General features: G+C 45.6%; 3 protein-coding genes across 3 annotated transcripts; all 3 read left to right on the forward strand.

The window, feature by feature from the left end:
• Positions 1-3,697: 3,697 nt before the first annotated feature.
• Positions 3,698-8,705, forward strand: PtA15_2A652 (uncharacterized protein; the record flags this gene model as incomplete). The annotated part of the gene is made up of 17 exons (XM_053166694.1): positions 3,698-3,973; positions 4,159-4,272; positions 4,339-4,401; positions 4,499-4,644; positions 4,720-4,826; positions 4,928-4,974; positions 6,354-6,423; positions 6,524-6,842; positions 6,907-7,026; positions 7,131-7,265; positions 7,340-7,570; positions 7,656-7,701; positions 7,795-7,933; positions 7,992-8,070; positions 8,162-8,278; positions 8,339-8,416; positions 8,645-8,705. The coding sequence occupies 17 exons, from the start codon at positions 3,698-3,700 to the stop codon at positions 8,703-8,705; spliced, it is 2,148 nt and encodes a 715-aa protein (XP_053017890.1).
• A 5,006-nt stretch (positions 8,706-13,711) lies between these two features.
• PtA15_2A653 (uncharacterized protein) lies at positions 13,712-14,571 on the forward strand (the record flags this gene model as incomplete). The annotated part of the gene is made up of 5 exons (XM_053166695.1): positions 13,712-13,754; positions 13,825-13,980; positions 14,042-14,107; positions 14,156-14,219; positions 14,319-14,571. 5 exons carry the CDS (start codon positions 13,712-13,714, stop codon positions 14,569-14,571), a joined length of 582 nt encoding a protein of 193 aa, XP_053017891.1.
• A 114-nt stretch (positions 14,572-14,685) lies between these two features.
• PtA15_2A654 (uncharacterized protein) lies at positions 14,686-15,327 on the forward strand (the record flags this gene model as incomplete). The annotated part of the gene is made up of 1 exon (XM_053166696.1): positions 14,686-15,327. One exon carries the CDS (start codon positions 14,686-14,688, stop codon positions 15,325-15,327), a length of 642 nt encoding a protein of 213 aa, XP_053017892.1.
• Between the last annotated feature and the right edge of the window lie 3,727 nt (positions 15,328-19,054).

Raw genomic sequence — 19,054 nt, forward strand, 5'->3', positions numbered from 1 at the left:
TCCAATGGCACATTTAACAGTTCCCCCCACACAGTTATTTAATTATTTTCATTAAAAGTGCTAGTGAAATTTTGCAATTCTAAACCAGGATAACACCATGGTTAGTCTAGCTAGACCACTGCTGATGCCAATATCCCAAACCTGCTTGAAGTGCAGCATGGAAATAGCATCCCTGCATGAAAATACCACCTTCCCAATGTATTTTCTTTCACATGACAAGGACTAGGGACCAGCATTATTGATGGTTGAGTGCTCTGACCCCTTCTACACAGTCATAGCCCAAAGATTCATTTTAAAATAGTGCCTAGGTACTCTCAAAATGTGCAATAAGAGAGTACAGAAGCAACTTATCTTCTCACTCAGGTACCCTGCAGTTTAGCTTAAAAAAATTAACTCAATCCTTATGCTGAAAGATAAATGCCTTCAAGTGTCACTGATTCCAAATCCTGAGCATCAAAAAGTTGAAAATAATGGAAAATGGGATACAGCCTTTTTTACAACTTTGTACAAACATGTGTTGAGGATCTAATCAAATTGGGCTTCCTCTACACCAGATCTTGGTCTGAATCAGAACCATCATCAGAGGAGTCAGAGAAAAAATGTGGGGGAAAATATACTTGCAGCCTAGGGAGCATAGAATCAAAGACATTCCAAACCCTACCAATTTCTAAGTTTTGAAAATCATATCCTAGTTCACAGAACAGGGGAAAAGCAATGTTGTGAAATAAGGCTGGAGTGTGTGTGAACATGCGGTCTAGATTGGGGTAGTTTTCTTCTAGGAGCTCATCAACTCTTGTGGGTGGGATTTGGATTAGTTGGTCTGTAGTTTGGAAATGTTCTGGGTTTGAATAAGAAAATATTGGCTGAACAGCTGTTGGAAGGGAGGTCCTGTTGTCGCGCCGCTTCCGGTATGCATTGTGGGTGTTTACCCAGCTATCAGCACTAGCCTGAAAAACTGGAATCCATAGAAATAGAAAAAGGAGTCTGAAGGATGTACAATCAGGAGGATACAATGTAGAACAATGCCATATATGAATTTGGAAACAAAGCTTACTTTTGCAATGGGTCACTATCATCATATCCACCAGTTTCCATTTTGGTTAAGATGAAGTCTATTATTGGCCTGTTGTGCTCGGCCATCATTCTCGACCACAATGATTCAATTTTCTGATTATGAACTGATTTTGTGTAATGTATGCGCTTTTGTGCTTGTTCAATGGTGATACCTTCAATGAACTCATGGGAAAGCTGAATGAGTAAGTCACCCATGTTTCCTGTCTCAGTACCCTTGTCAACCGTAACCTTTTCTGGAATCCCGCCAAGAGACCTAACTAAGTGAAGGAAGTAAGCGCCAACATGCCTTGGATCGTTGTTTGTGACATGAAAAAAGATGCCCAATATTTTTCTTGACCATGCGTCTATGAAGCCGTACACCGTGATTCCATAAGGTTTGAGCTTGTCATGGCCATCAGCGGCCCATATGTGATTAGGAACTGTGGATCGGAAAACTCTCCTTTTGCATGTTTTCTTGAGCCGCATTTTTATTCCTTCAGGATCCACCTCTTTAAGGATGTCATAAACAAGCTGCCTGTGAAGAGAAGGAGAAACTTCATGTGAATTCAAAAAACTAAGGTCAATGAGTTGAATTTGAGGTGTACCTGGGTATATGGAGTCCATAGTTTGTTACCAAGATCTGTCGCATCCTCCTATAGCCTGCAGTGTTTGCCAGTAAAGCATCACGGGCATGTTTGATGAGCTCGACCACTTGTTCTCGTGTTATCTTTCCATCTGCAAGGTTGTTTTGTTGTTGTTTCAGCTTGAGGCGCCTCAGATATCTCTCAACGGTGCGGGGGCAGACGACCAAGCCTAGTTCACTGCGGAGTTGGGAGCGCATTTCTAATACTGTCAAGCCATTTTTATGGGAAGAGATAATGCTTGCGCGAATAGGTGGTAGTAGATCTGGGCTTCTTTCTGCTGGTGGAAGATCACAGAGTTGGAGGCCCCATTTTTGGCGAAGGCGAGTGAATGTACGGGGGAGAATTGAACAGCCATATTCTTCCTTGAGTATTGATAGGATATCTGGACCCTTCAAGCCTTCGGAGAGGAGGGATGCCACAATTGCGCGCTTCTGATCATCTGAAAGGAGTATGGGACCAGATGTCGAGCTGGGGGATATGGGATCATCAACTCCAGAATGCTCACTGTAATCGGTTGTTGTGATATCTTCATTCATAGCGTTCCAAAAGACTGTGAAGGCAGTTAGGGTAGAATTTTGGGTGGCAAAGCGATGTAGAATTTTGGGTGGCAAAGCAATAATTACAATGTTGAATGGTAAAAAGCAGTGAAAGCAAGCGTCAAGTAGATGTGACTGCCTATGGCCTGATTTTTGAACCAGGACCGGCAGATGTGGGGCAATACACAACTAGCAGTGCCTGGCTGCAGTGATGATGCTCTAATCCAGCCAGAAAAGCCTTACATCAGCTGGGCAGTTTGACTGGCACTCCCCTGCCAATATGGTTAGCCATGGTGGTGGGTGTTGGTGCCAAATTGGTGCCAAGTGCGCGACCAGCCATTTTTGCCAAGACTTCATATTTGGCTGGGTGCGCCCTCGGCGGCAATTCGGCGAAGCAACCGTACACGATGGTGACGGTGGTTGTTCAACCCAAGCCGGGCCTTAAGGGTTGGCATTAGATGGGCTTAGCCCATGAGCAGAAAGATGACCAGCTCGGCGCTGCAATTGCAGGGGTCAACTTGCTCTTTGCCCTCGGACTCAGCTACCACCGATGAAAATCTGCTACGTAAGCTGACCTCGATGCGGGTTGACATGGTGGGCGGGCCATCAAGGCCCATGAGATCGAAGGCAACACCCCGAAGTTTTGTAGTTTCGGGTTATGTGATTACAAAATCTGTACAGATGCCGGCTTGGGAAGTGCGACTGACATATTTGGATACCAAAAGTGAAACTCGAAGTCCGAAACCGAATTCGATGTCAGAAATCGATGGCGCGATTGGTGTCGGTCCAGGGCTTCCGTACCTCAGTCAGAAACGTCCGCGGGATGCAGGGCATTTCCAGGAATGCGCCCCGTGGTGTACAAATGGTAAGGCAGCTGGTCATATCTATATCACCTTATGTTTGTTTGTCAAAACCCAGACAAATTAATTGGAAGGTTGATCAGTCATCATCAGGCATTCATAGCAATTGTATATGTATGTATGTTGGCTGGGTGGGTATTGACTCCTTTCGGATGTGTTAAATATTTATCTCTTTCAGCACTTACTGTTCCTCCAGGTGCACATTTTTTTACGCAGTATAGAATCCATCCGGGGACCAATCCCGACATATTTATAATTCATGCCCTTCCCGGTATCACCTGCGGGGATACCGGGAAGGAAGCTAGGTACCGAGCTACATATATCGTATGTCCTGGGCCCTGGCTGCCTCCACTGTTCCCTTGATTGTGCGGTTGTTGATATTTTCAACCATCGGGCGAATCACAATCGGGTCTTTCAAACTTTAAACCAGCATGCCTGGCCACTCCGTATCACAGCCCTATATTTGCTTGAATTCAGTCGGATTCGGAGACGAATAATGCCTCGACCCCGATCATTTACCTGATTCCTTAACAGATAATAAAGCAAACTTTCCATTCAAATATCGTAAATTTTGTAACGCGGGGTATATCAACCGCAAGGGACCATGCCGTTGACAACTGTACCTCCGGACACTCCCAAGCAGGATACTGCTTCCTTCACACCAAAGACTGAGATCTTCGCTTCCTCAGAACAAGGTCTGGAATCTCCACCAGTTCTCCCGGCGGGCACTCTGGAAGTAGATCGAAAGGCGGAAACACCCGTTGCAGAACCAAGGTTGGAGATCGTGGCGCTACAAGACGATGTAGAGGGTCCAATCATGACCGCGAGATCTGTTTTGATTGGCGTACTTCTATCTGCTTTTGGTGTTTCGGTTACTCAGGTGAGAATTCATCCTTCCCTTCAAGCTGGTTAAAACTTATAACTTAGGGCGATTTTCTGACAAATCGACTACCTAGCTATTTGTTTTCAAGCCGGTTCATATGCAGATAAAACTTATGTTTCTTCAAGTAAGGGTTCCATCTTGCAGTGATATAATCCAGCTACTGACGAATGCTGTTTAATTAGATAGCATCAGTAGTCATAGGTCGAGGCTGTGCATTAATCCCTGGCCCAGGATGGTGGAATCCAGGACCTTTCGGTTTGGTAAAAAGATTTTTCACAATCGCAGAGCTCCTGCTTGTAGCAAGGAGCTAACTACTGACTTGAGCCTTGCAACCCGATATTGAAAATCGACATCATCCAAAGAAAGAAGCAGGGTTCTCCGCTTTGATGGGAACAACGGCAAGTGGTGCCACGTTGGCAGCCGAGGTATACATCTTATCTTTCTATCCAAATTAATATGGCTACATCTTGAGCAGAGGTTTGCTGTTTTTTGATTGATAATCGTCATCAAAAAAATGGTTAGATGATAGTCGCGTACGAATTGTACTTCGGTCAGGTTATCAACTTCGGCGTTGCCTTTGGGATTTTGATGAGCTCGCAGCTCCTTGGGTTCGGGTGGGCGGGATTACTGCAGCCGATCTTGGTTTACCCCTCTCGCGCAGTTTATCCGTAAGGCACCCCTCATGTATAAGCTGATGCTTCCCTACGCAAGCTTGTTTATTCATAGAATTTGTTGGTTTGCAGGGAAGCGCTTCCCAGCGTTTCTCTTCTGACTTCCCTGTTCAAAGTGGGATCTGAATCCGAGGACCAGGTGAAATTCTTTAAGAAGGCTTTCCTAGCTGTTTCTATTTGTAGGTTTATTTTCCTCCGTCATAGACCTCCGCAAGGGCAGTAGAAAGTGTCTGACAGAATTAAAATGCCCCTTCGAAATTGCTGCCAACATCGAGTGAAGACAAGATACTCCCAACATACGTCATGCCGGCTTTTCAAGCTATCAGTGTCTTCTGTTTGACTTTACCAAAAAATCAACTCATTACGACCATTTTTGGGGGAGCTCGGCCATTTGAAGGAATGGGAATCTTCAGTATTTCGGCAGATTGGTCCATGATCGGTGGCCTGGGACCGCTATATATGCCACTAAGAGCATCCGCATCGGTGCGGGTGTAACTCGAGGAGTAACAGATCTGCTTACTCCCGGATTAGCGCTAGTCCCGGCCGGCAACCGCATCGGTGCGGGATAAAAAGCTGTGTAAGTACGTGGTATGCACCTACAGCTTATGTAAGCTGTGTTTGGTGCATACTTTTGGGTGGGGAGGAGTGTCTGCATGCATGTGAATATGCATGCAGCGCTTACTCCCAGGATTAGCGCTTAGAGCATCCGCATCGGTTGCGGATTAAGGGAAGATTAGCGTAACTAATCCTCCTAGGCAACCGCATCGGGTCCGATTTAATCGGACTAAACTCCTCCCGGGAGTACGATTTGGAGCAAGCGGGAGTAAAGTTACTCCTCGCTAATCCTGGGAGTAAGCGCTGCATGCAGACACTGCTCCCCACCCAAAAGTATGCACCAAACACAGCTTACATAAGCTGTAGGTGCATACCACATACTTACACAGCTTTTTATCCCGCACCAATGCGGCTGCCGGCCGGGAGTAAGCAGATCTGTTACTCCTCGAGTTACACCCGCACCAATGCGGATGCTCTAAGTACCCAGGTGTTAGCTAATACTCCCGCATTCGACTGCTGCGGCAATAATGCATTGCGTATGCATTATGAAGTTGTCTAGTTGATCTCTGTCCCGCGGCCTCGACGTGGCAATTCCCAGACTCGAGAAGAACCACGCCGACACATCACCATCGAATCCAAAAGATCCCTCAATCCACTGTCGACCGATTCCTACCTGCATCTAGAACCAAAAATATTGCTCATTCTTAGAACGCCGAGATTCAGGAGGAGCTCGGAGATAACCAAGTGGAGGTACAGCTCATCCCCGCCCCTTGGTTCTCTCTTACCTTTCTCTTCCGTCTCATCGAACTTCTTGTTGATCCATTTTCTCTTTTAGGCTTGTTTGTTATCTCTCTCTCCTATCATATCTCTAAATTTTCTAATTGTTGAGTCACGGTATGGTCTAGTCTATCAGAAGGTACATAAGAATTTTCATTCCTTTATCTCTTATGTTCTCTTACTCATATTCTCTCCATTTCCCTATCTCTTTTGTCAAGTTATATACTACTATTAGCTTTTGTTATCAGCTGCAATAAAGTGTTAAGATCTCAAATTCCTACACCAGGTAGGTTTCATTTCTTTAGTTCACGGTGTAAAATCGTTAGGAGTCGACCTCCGCATTTAATATGACGAGCTTCCGCGGATTATTTCAGATCCATCAACTTATTGCTTTGGTGGCTTCAACTCTGGCTTACTTTTTGGCATATTCAAGATCCTGGTTTGGTGAGAGATTCTTTCTATTTATTTCAGGGCTGAAGCTCAACTCCGGCTTTTTCTGTTCGTTACAACATTCATAAGATACTGAATTCTCAATACGGAACAGGTGCTGGTGTCAACCAAAATTTTCCTTTCATGTCTGCAAGTCTTCTCACTGCAGATGGGAAGCCATATCCGTACCGACAAGCTATCAACGCGGATGGTACAGCCAACGAGGAGTTTATACAAAGAACGGGACTTCCATTTTACACTGCCACCTTCTACCTGGTTCAGATTCTCCTTTCAGCTTGTTTAACCAGCTCTATCTCCCATGCCTTGCTGCACAATTACCACCTTATTGGTTCAATTTTTAAGAAATTAAAGACTTCCCAAGAGATTGACCCACACCGATTGGTTTGTCTGAAATACAAGGATTTTCCGCGATGGTAACTTTCTTTTTGATCATCGTATGTGTTATGAGTGCTTAGATATGAAATCCTTTTTTCCTAGGGGCTTTGCTGCAATTGTCCTTGTTGCCGTTGCCTTGACCTTTGGGATGTCATCACTCAGTAACTCGGGAATTTCCTTTGCTGGTTTACTTGTCGCTTTAGTAGGATCCTTCTTGATGACGTGAGTATCTTCAAATCACAAGAGTTCCCCCCTCACCAAATGTGACCCCAATAGAAAGAAGATTTATGAACATGTGATCCTTGATATAAATTCGGTCTTGATAGACTGGGGACAGGATTCATATTTGCAACCACCGGCTTTATAGTACGGTTGTCGGCCGGTATTCAAATGTTTGGTGGGCTCCTGTTCCCGGGAAATGTGTTTGGGAGCATGTGGTTTACCATCTACGGGGCTTCAAGGTGTTTTTTTCCCAGTCATCATCATCGCCTTGCTTGTCCGTTTCGCTGACTATGGCTGAATTATTCAAAATAAGCGCTATACAAGGCTTGATCATGCTAATAAATCTCAAATATGGGCAATATATACACTTGCCACAGAACCTTGTGGTTCGCTCCCAACTCATAGGCTGCACAATTGGAAGTTTTGCCACTTTGGCCGTCGTCAAATCTATCCTTAAGTATGAACGTGAGGTGCTACTTTCGCCGAACGGGAACGGCGTCTTTTCAGGTGCTGAAGTCGCTGCTTTCCAGGCTCGCTCCGTTAGGTTTGTGATTTATTGTTCAGGTTGAAAAAGCAACATCTGCTCATACTGTATGACATGCATATCAATCTTGATCGTAATTTTTTAGCTGGGGGGTTTTCTCCAGGCGCATGTTCCTCTTTGGTCAAAAGTATGTGAGTATCTGTTGTCCTTATTTTTTTTTCTGAAAAGCTATTCACACGTTTAAATAAGAGATTAAAATTTTCATTTCTACAATTTGAGCTAAGTCGGCGGTCAGTTGGGCAAGTTTAGTTGGGCTCTTACTTCCCATCCCATTCTTCATTGCCCATAAATTTTGGCCGCGATACAAACTCGACCTCGTAAATGTACCTTTGCTCCTTGGAATTCCTCCAGCCTTATACACTTGTGAGTCCTTCGAATTTTTTGGCTTTAATACAAGCTGAGGCCTTGCTTCATTTTCAAGTGGCCTATGCAGGAGAGCCCATGCGTATCGCCATAGGCATAACGTCACAGTTCTGGACTTGCAAGTACCGAAACCAATGGTAAGTAGGATTAGTAATTTGCTTATTCCGGTAGCATGTGGTTGTGACTTGCTCCTGAATTTCTTATAAACACTAACTATAAATCTTCCAGGTTTGTAAAGTACAACTACATTTTGTCTGCCGCTCTCGATGGTGGGACAGAGTTGGTAGTTTTTTTATTGGCAATGGTTTTTCAAGGTGGTGGTGGTAAAAGAATCAATTTTCCTACGTAAGCCCCAGCCGTCATGCGCTTTATGAATAAATACCCACAATTGAATTATTATTGCAGGTATTTCCTCAATCCTACCCCCTCGACTCCGAGAGATTACTGCTTCATGAATCCTGAAACTCGTGGGAACGGCTTATAGTCAGTACCCTGCAAGGAGAATTGAAGGAAAAATCTTGCCGGAATCAGAGTATATCTTTGATTTCTCTCTTCCTCTTGCATCCTGATGAATCTTTACATCTCTTGATTTGTACGCTGACCTGCTTCATTCTTTTTAATTATTCATTCTCAGATTCACGACATGTTGTTCATAGGAAGCTATGCTGTCATGTGGTTTTTGATTTTATTTTTGTATTCTTCTGTCACTAGTGTTTACGCTTCTGTTCCAGTCAACTATGCCAGTTGTAAATTACCAAATAAACTCTCGTAATACTTGTCAAGTCTCACTCTGAAGGTTGAATGGGGCCTCCTGATTGGAAACCTTGGTGTGGCAATCAAAGGTGTAATATTGGATAGGAAACACTCAACACAGGAAATCAGAGGAAACAATCCAAGCACATATTTGTCCCTTTCCCCCCAGAAAGTCACAATATTCAACCAAGTGATACAACTCATTAGATCTAGCTGAATGAAGGACAAATAACCCCCCCCCCCCCCGAAGAATCCTTATTGCACATGTAAAGGGGAGAACGAGTTAAACTGCTACTCTTGTAAGGGATTTAAATGACTGTTGATATTTTTGGAAAGGTCACGGATGTCAGGATTCAGGACTCAGCCCAGCGCGGAAGACGCGCAAGGGGCTTCGCCTGAGGAAAGTCAGTGGCTGGCCTTCTAGCCCATGATATGCATGTCGCAAAAGACAGTTGGGTTGAGGATGCCAATCAGGCAGGCTTGGGCTGCCCACGGGCTAGCCTGGCTCAACCCGATACATAATCAGACGGGCCGGGCCGGGCAAAATGAATTTGTTGTCCGACCAAACACATGTCCGCAGCGGCGCCCAGCCAGGCCAGATGTCCAGCGAGCTGGTCGGGTAGCTAACTTAACTAAGTCCCACCCTCCTACAGGTGGAGTGGTAAAACACTGGTCGCATTGCGCCGCCCTCCTTCGGAGGGTCCCGGCGGGACAGTGTCCCCCCTCAAATAGAGGGACTTTGTTAAGTTAGGTCGGGTAGCCAGCTGCAGGCCGCCCAAGGTCAATGAAGTGAAAATAGGTAAGATCTTTGAATTTCTGGGTTTAATTAGCGAACATCTGGTAATCATTGTTGGACAGTGTACAAGAGTGTTTGCCTTTGTGAAGACTTGAATTGAAAATATCTAGCTTGTTCTCATCCACATTTGTACTATCTGGTATCTGCCTACCCTTGAATCGGATAGCCAAAGCCTGCAAGCGCCCGCTGGACAGCCCACGGCCACCCGCGCCGTTTACTGACTTTAATGGGCCAGGCAAATATTAAAATAATCTGAAAAAGTGCTGTCCGTGTCTGGCCCAAACCCACCTGGGTTTGGGCGGCCTCCTGGACACCCGGCCCAATTGGCTTCCTTAAGTTGGGTTAAGCAAGCCCTAAACCCTCTGTTCCCCTGTAGTGGATGACTTACCGTTGAGATCTGTGGTGTTGAAATAAAAATCATATTGCCTCCTTTCTAGATAACTCTGGGTTTGTATGGTTACTGGCGCTGGGTTTTCCGCAAAGTACAAACCTCTTCAGCACTCCACAATGAGCATGATACAATCTGTCACGTAAAGTTCAGCCGCTCCGCTTGTCCACAGTAAAACTCCGCAGGTAAGTAAGAATTTGGGTGATAAAAACTCTCCATAGTATAGCAGTACACCAAAAGCTCAGTAAGAATAGAAGTGACTACAATAATACCGTAAAAGTATCTAGAATGGTTGATGAAGAAGTGAGAGAAAATCACCCCCAAAAAGTCCCTATTCCTCCACTCCCTCTACCCGCATAACTATATTTCAGCTAGGAGGTAAGCCTGACATCTGTAGAGTGCTGAGGTGTTGAGCGCAAGGCTGATTGTGGGTCTTGTCATTGAACAGACAGCAAGGCTCCCAATTCCCTCGCGCTCGCATCGGAGAGCTCAAGCAGATTAGAGACTCCACAAGACAAGTAAGAGAGATTTGCTACTCTTCAACTGTATAGAGATGAGAGCGCAAAAGCTGAAGAGACTTGCAGTAGTTACTCCAGTCTTGACTTATATCACTCTTGTGATCTATCCGCAAACGCCGCACTTTCTTAGTTATCTTTCTTTCTCCACTAGAACAGAGACGGACCACGAGCCGCTCCTAGGTAGTTCGACCACATAGCTTATACAAGAAATAAAATCCTAGGTTTTTTATTTTTTTTCAGCGGAGTAGCTGGAAGGGTGTTGAAAACTAATAGCGAGCTGCAGCCTACTGAAAGTGAAGATACAAGTAGCACATCCATCCAGCTTGAATCGTAGGAAAACCAAATTATCACGTTGATGACACGAACGTCAGCAGGAAAACCACCAGGTTAGTACGGGGGGCCTCGGGCGAATTGGTTGATGTAGTTCTGGCCTTCCTCATTCTTGACCTTTCGCTTGGAGAGGAGTTTGCTGGCGGGCTCGTTTTGTTTTGAGGACGTTTTTGAGCTGATGGGTTGGCCGGTACAGCAAAGAATGAAGACGTAGAGAAATATGAGGACGATTGGGATTGCTTGATGGACCATTTTTTGGTGCTTGAATTTCAGGTTGACACGAGTTGCCTAGGGTTTTCCTTGGACCTATTAACTCTCGTAAGGTAGGAACGAATATCTAAGTTCAAGTACTGCGAGGGTTTAAGATACTAAAACTCACCTTAACAAATAAATTGTTCGGTGCAAACCTGTGGGCTAGTATCAGGAGCAGGGGGTTTAGTTGGTTGTTACTCGCCAAAGTCTAGAATAGGGGCTACAATATGAAGGTCTTCTGTTGAGGACCAGCGGGTATAGATGAAGATTTAGGTGACGAAGTCTACAGGCGCAATTGAAGATAGCCGACTGGTGGAGATGACGGGCAGCTTGAGTTCCTGCCGAAGCTCGCTTAAATAAGATGCACGATTCATCCCAGAGCCCCCTCTAAAGAGACACCCACGAATCCACAGCTGACACCGCATCGCAGAATCATCGAAGCACTTCTTGAAACCTGATACAGGTGACTCCTCGTCGAGATCCATTCGGATGATGTACTCTTACTGTGGTTATGTATCAGAGGGAAATATCAAAGTGTGACACACTGGGGTCCTTCCTTCGAAAAATATACAGATCTTCTTGTAACAATACTGGAACCTGAACAACAGAAAGCCCCAAGCCCACCCCCAAGGGACCCCATTGCCCTACCCCAAAGGATGTCTCTCGCACGCTTGGGAGGCAGCCTTCGAGGGTGGGCTCCGCCAAAATATCAACATGCCAAAGGTGTTGCAGCCCAGAGAGCTTTCCTGGGCTTGTTCTCGCCGAGGCCACCTTTTGCTGATGTAATTACATGTATAAATAGTGTTTCCTCTCTATACGTGTAATTCATCATCTTTTCCTCTTGCAAACCACTTCCGGGTTCCTTTAGGTTATGAGCCCTCAGAATCTCAGCTCATCTACGATCAAAGTTACTATTTCAATACATATATCTATATTAGGGGGGTTCACGTTACAAAAAAAGCAATGCTGATTTCGTCTGCTCATGCACCTGTGAGTAAGGTTTATGCCTTGCAGATTGCTTCCAAAGGGGAGCTGCCCAGCCAAACCTTTTTGCTTTCTCAGGATTTTCAAAAGCTGCATCTGCTGGTTTTGGTTGCTGATTTGCGAAATCAGCCTTACGTGAACCCCCCTATTTCCTATAAACATCATCTGCCAAAGTCTATTCCACCTGTGTCAGCGTCTCTGCCCTCTGTTTCTTTTCTTGTCTCTCTCAATCATCATATCAATTGACCAAACTTTGAAAGTCTTCTGTTTTAATTTTGCCAAATAGGCTATGCAAGGACTAGCTATCCAAGTGTAAATGTTGACTTTGGACCCTGATTTCAAGGGCCAAAAAGTGATTTCATATACATTGACTTGTGGACAACATCTTCAACTGTGTCTCTCAAATTTTCCTCTTCTATCATCTCATTGTCAGCATCCCGGCTACTCCGGCCTTTTTCTCTTATCTTGTTCAACCAATTGATTTTCCTGAAAATTCCCTCTCAACATCTCCCTTGCATCCATTTTTATCTAACTTTCCAGTCTCTTAAAACCCAAAATCTTATTTCCCTCTCTATCTTTTCTTATTTCTTCCCCATCATCTCAACAATCAAAAGGAAAATAAATCCCACATATATAGGGACTTGGAAAAACAACTCCCATAAATTGGGAAAACGACTCCCATACGTCTCTGGGACCGGATTTGGGAGTTGTTTTCCCAATTACATTCTTTCTTGGGAGTCGTCCGCACAATTTTTTTTATTATTTTTTTGACAATAGAAAAGGGAGTTGGCTGCCTAATTGGCCTTCCGCAGAACACAATTTTAGGAGTCGTCCGCGTGCACCGGTATTTACCCCCATGTGAAATTGTTACGCAGCATGTAACCCCATATAAAGTTTTTACGCAGCATTTAAACCCCGTATAACATTGTTACGCGGCATGTAAACCCTGTTGTGGTAGACGGAAAAGTGGAAAAATAAAAGGTTTTTCTATGCCACATAATTACTCAACTAGGCCTCAAGATACTGGAAGCACCCCTGGGCCCCCTCTAGTGTGGAAGTTACACCTCATGGACACCTATCACACGGCCAGCCCCAGTAACCCAGCTGTCACCTGCCCCAACCCAAGTTTCACAGTAGTACACTTATACACATCACAGGATACAAACATACATCTCCCTGTCAGGCTACACTCATTACATATCCAACTATCTTAAATCCACACAATCCTGGACATTTAGATGTAAGTTTTGGCCTATACAATTGTCAAAAAATAATTAAATCTATTACACAAGGTATCAGACGTTGAAAAATCCCCAAAGACCCAAAGGCCCTATGGATGACCCTCCAGCTGTGCCGGAGAAACAAGCAAAAGAGGGCCGGTTGGTAAACTAGCCAGGGAGGGCCTAACCAAGCAGCTAGGTGGCTCCCAGGGAGGGGGCGGAACGAAAGCGAATCCCCTGTGTATCAATAGAACGTCCCAACCCCCCCCCCTTTATACCTTGTGGCAATCAACTCAACCAACCTACTCTGCAACTCCGCCTCAGTCACTCCTACCCCCGTGGCTTGACTTGTACCCTTGCCAACCGTCTCTGCCTTGGTACCGCCACCGTCTCCTGCCCACGATCCTACCTTTCCAGCTCTCAACATGCAAAACCGCCAGCCACACAATTGCCCTGTTGTTGATTACCAAAACCACCGCCAAGGCAAAACCCTGCCCACCCTCTTGACGCAACGCACCTCTATACCGTATTGTTTCCATGACCGCGCCACTCGTCACTCCGCGGAATCCTGCCAACACTGGTCGGTGGTGTTTACCACACCACTACGCGCTTATGCTGACCCACTGCCCTACTTTGTAAAAAATAGCCAGGCGCAGCGACTGTGACCGCCTTCCCCTTCGCCAAAGCCCGTATGCGTTACAAAGAGGACAGACGCCCAACGATCCCAGAGCCCCTGAAGGAAAAGTTCTTGCTTGACTTGCTGGCGCCGGCGGAGGCGCATTTTGATGCCAACCCGGGTGGCGTAAGTAAGCCCCCCTGCTACCAATCTACACAGCCCGTTACACATGCTTGGTATGCATGGCTCAGCCTATGCTAACTTGGCCATGCCGGAAGCCGATGTCCTGACTGCTCTTGGAGCTTGGTTTGATGACCGTTGGTCAATTTCTCCTTCTCTGTTTTTTTTTTTCCAGGAATAATTAGCTACTGGTGATGAATTGAAACGGACAGATTTGTCTAAAGACGGCCTCAACCAATCACCTTGTCAGTTGAGCCGCGTACCTAATCATTTTTTTTTTTTTTGAGTGCATCATTTTTGGCATCATTCAACATCATCGCGACTCATCTAAATTAACAACCCACTCAGTCCACTCAGCCCATCCCCCGGCAATCACTCTTCTTCGGTATCATCATCCACCAAGCTCCGCAGCCAACCCGGCCATGTCAGCAGTGCACCGAGCTCATCGGGCCCAGTTGGCCTCCAGCCAGATCACGTCTACCGTTCTCAGTTGTCACCCTGGCGGTTCAAGATCCGGTTGGCGTTGTTAGTGACGCTGAACAAGGAGATGACAATTCTAGAGTTGATCCAGCGTAGCTACCGCTCCGGCCCGCTTGATTGACTGATGGTCCATTCCTCGTGGCTTGGCTCTCACCAGTTCTTCATCCTTGCCTTACCCCTGATCTTCTGGCTCGGCGACCACCACTTCGAACGCTCCCCAGTATATATCCTTGGCATGTCCGTCTACTTCACCGGGATCCTCAAGGATCTGTTATGTATTCCTCGCCCCTATTCGCTCCCAATCCAAAGACTTGCTATCAGCAATTGCGCCTCCAAATACGGATTCCCGTCCAGTCATTCTGCCATTTCTGCATCCACGTTTCTCATGGGACTCCAATACGCCCTTCATGTCCAATCGATCGTCCAGCAGTTGACGCTCTTTCTTGGCCTGATCCTCTATGGATTCTTGTTTGTCTTTGGGAGGGTATACTGCGGGATGCATTTGATCCAGGATGTGGCCTGCGGCTGGACGATAGGTGTTTTTGCATGGACGATCCATCAAGTCTTTGGTGAAGTTGTCAAACAATGGGCGACGAGCACGCAAGCATCAGTCCCCCTCGTTTTGATTTTCTGCGGTCTGATCCTCACGGCTGCCCATCCACAACCGGTAGACGATTGTCCCTGTTTTGAGGACAGCACGGCCTTTGTTGCTGTCTCGGTGGGAGCGATGAACTTCGCGATGCTTGTCACACTCTATCTCCCCGAGCTCGACGACGACGACTTCTCCTTGTGCCAACGAATCCAAATATCTTTGAACAATCACCCCATTGCGATCTTTGATCTGGCCGACTACTTGTATCATGATTGGACAAGTTAGTCCCCCCCTCCTCTGTTTCCTTGTTGTAGATGCTGAAGGGAATGAAGGCTGCGATTTTGGAGTGTACCATGAAAATTCAACAAAGTGTATGGGTGTTAATCACCATATTGTACTGAATGCAAGTGTTTTGTCATATGCCAAATGCATCAGAAATACTGTTCCACATATGTAATTATTCATTGCCCGCAAAAATGAATAACTATCACAGGTTGCCAAGTACTACAACTAGAAACAATTGATGTCACACTGTGCAAAACTTGAGGGATGGAGCTGATGCCAAGTCAGTGGAGGACTTCCTTTTGATCTGGAAACTCATATTTTTTCAGATTTTACATAAAAATCTGGGCATTGGGACTCTAGGTCCTAGGTTTCCCTAGATTTCCCTGCAAAATGTGAAAAAATCTGGAATCCCAGATTCATGGGAAGTCCTCCAGTTTCATTGATCTGAAGTGTGTGTCATTCTTTCTTTAAAGTTTCTTTTGAGAAGGGGGCAGGTGAAACAATAGATGTAAAATGAGTTACAACAGTTGAGTATGTTATGTACATCAATACACATATCTTGTCATGTTTTGGCTTTTTTCAATGTCTGAGGAAAAAGGGAGGCTGCGCCCTGCAGCGGCGAAGCCGCTTTGGCCTCTAGTATGACTTAACGTTATAAAAAATTGGTGAAGATTCCCCCTGGCTCTGCATGAGCACTCAGGTTGGCATCACTTGGCTCAGTGATGAAAAATGTGCTACACCAGCACACATGTGGAAATTTTTGTGACACATTCTTCAGCTGCTAAATTTTGTCCCAAGGGAGTTAGAATTCCGGGAAAAGTACAGGGGAGCCTCAGATTACCCGGAGTATTTGAATCAATTCAGAAAATCTCCTCAAAAGGATTTGTGTACTGATGAATGAAAACCAGATACAATTTTTAAAGGATTCACCCAATTAGCCCCTGGGATTGCGGGACACTCATCTTGGCATGATATGGCTATGTCATGGTCTATGTGTCACACAAACATTTCTGTGATAAAATGTGTCGCAGAAATGGCCCGCACACATTACATGTTTGGGTGACAGTTGGCCCCTCAGCGCCAAAGTCAAACCCTAGTACCAGAGCAACATCAGACCTCCCACAGTTTCACTACACTCCATCCTAAGTTCAACCATGTGTAATAAAAACAAATTGGAAAGGGCTGGCAGCTTTTGGGTGTGTGCCCTATAGATTGCCCCAAGTACTCCTTTGCAATTACTCGGCACCCATAGGGGAGTACTTGTAGGCCATACTTGTAGGCCTGCAACAATTACTCGCCTACGGGTGCTGGTGCCAGGTTTTTGGGCTGAAAAACAGGCAAGTACAGCCATTCCAAAAAAGCTTGGCTTCTTTGGAAGGAATTTCCGCTGGAAATTCCTTCTGGATTTGCCAATATACACTGCAAGAAAAACTCTAGAAACTTCTTGCAGTTGAGATGCAGCAAGCTTCAATCAAGCTTCAGCTCAAGCTGGAGTCAAGCACCCAAATTCCGTGCTGGTGCACCTTGAGTGTGACTGTGTACCTTGTCCAGCATCTCAATGTTGAACATGCTGTGGTGCTCATGCAGTAGGCTGAGGCAAATGAGCATCCGCCTGAGCACCCTTTCATTTTCTTTTATTAAACACTCCATGCACCATTGAATCCAGCCCAAATAACATAAAAAGGGTATGTAAACATGAAAGGGATATGTACAGATGAAAGAGATATGTACGCATGAGGGGGGAATGTGAGGAGGTGTATTAACACATAAAAGGGATATGTACACATGATGAAAGGGGTATGTATGCATGAAAGGGGTATTTATGCATGAAAGGGGTTTGTGCAGAAGGGGTATTTGCACATGAAAGGGATATGTAAACATCAAAGGGGTATGTAAACCTGAATGATAAAAGGGGTATTAATAGGGATCAAAAAAACTCAAAGGGGACATGTAAACATGAAAGGGTCATGAACTCATGATGAAAGGGGTATGTAAAAATTGTGAAAGGGATACATGCACATGAAAGGGATATACACACATGAAAGGGGTATGTGCACATAAAGGGCTATGTACACATTATGAAAGGGGTGAATGTATACAAAAGGGATATATGCACATGAAAGGGGTATGTGCACATGAAAGGGGTATGTGCACATGAAAGGGGAATTTGCACAGGTATCAACTCCTGTACTTAGTTTTTTGTACCTTAGACTCACTCTTGCATAAATTAGACAATGTGCATGGAATCAACCTGTGCTTGATTCTTGCATGAGTCACAGCTTGCCTTGAGCTCTTGCATCTCAACTGCAAGCAGTTTCAAGAGTTTTTCTTGCAGTGATATGTGCATCAAACATCAAGGTTGGACACATGATATTCAGACCTGCGAGCGCAGTTGCTTGCAGGATGCCACCAATGAAGCCGTTTGGTAGCCAAAAAAAACATGCCAGCCGCTGGGACGCACCATCCAACCTTGCAAACAGGAGCAGGATGGCATCCAGGGTAGAATCAGCCAAATTTCTTGATTCTGAACTAAGAATTAGGAAAAAATGAAAGGAAGTAAATGATCGAGGGTATCTGGCTACTGCATATGCATCCTGCATATAAGAATGTGGTGGGCATGAATATACATATGTCCAACCTTGCCAGTGATTATTGGCAAATCCAATACAAAGTTTGGGTGGAAATTCCTTCCAACAAAGCCAAACTTTTTTTGAATGGTTGTAATTGTTATATGTACACCCGGGGCCGTAGCTGGTCTTTGTTGCGCCACAGTCAAACTTCCTGCTGCAGGACCATTCCCTTTGTTGCGCCGCAGTCAAACTTCCTGCTGCAGGACCATTCCCTTCCAAAGCCCCTGCCCCCGCGGGCTGCCGGCCTCCACTTGTGGCAAGTCTGCTCCAACACTTGGCCCTCTTGGGCCGCACCTTGCACCCCAAGCACATGCTACACTGCGCGCTACATCACCTAACGCCATTCCCACGTCAGGTCATTGATAGGATGACCGGTCATTCATGCTCATGAGTGGTTCTTGATACCCATGACTGGTCATTGATAGGATGACCGGTCATCAATACCCATGACTGGTCATTGATATGATGACCATTCATTGATACACATGGCCGGTCATTGATACCCATGACCAGTCATCAGTAGGATGACCAGTCATTGATACCCATGACCTGTCATCAAAGCCAATAATGACCAGGCATCAAGACCAATGACCGGGTGTCAATAGGGGGTTTCAAAGTAGACCCGCGCGTGCATGCAGGTCACTTTGCATAACCCAGTTTCTTGGGGAGACTGCAAGTCAACGTTCAACATTTTAGTTGAACACCGGCTTGCCTTGCCTTGCAAGTGGCATGCACGGGTCTACTTTGAATCCCGCTAATATAATGATTGGTCATCCTATCAATGACCAGGATTGATGCCCATGGCCGTCATCAATAGGATGACCGGTTGTTCAGCTCTGAGAATCAAAAGGATGACCAGGAGCTGGTCATCTACTTCCAGGAGCTGTTCGCGGCTTTTGCCGCAAAAAGGCCTGCACAACCGCGAGTACTTGCCCCCTCCTGCGCCTGAAGGTGCGGGTGCGGGTGCGGGTGCGGGTGTGGGTGTCTAGACTTTGACAATTTTTGCTTGCACGCAAGTGACAAGGAAACTCACCTGGTTAGTAGGCCTGATTTTTGCCATCCAAAATGTATAATTCTAGGTGGTTCATGAAAATCCT

Source organism: Puccinia triticina, chromosome 2A (genome assembly GCF_026914185.1).
Source record: "Puccinia triticina chromosome 2A, complete sequence".
NCBI lineage: Eukaryota > Fungi > Basidiomycota > Pucciniomycetes > Pucciniales > Pucciniaceae > Puccinia > Puccinia triticina.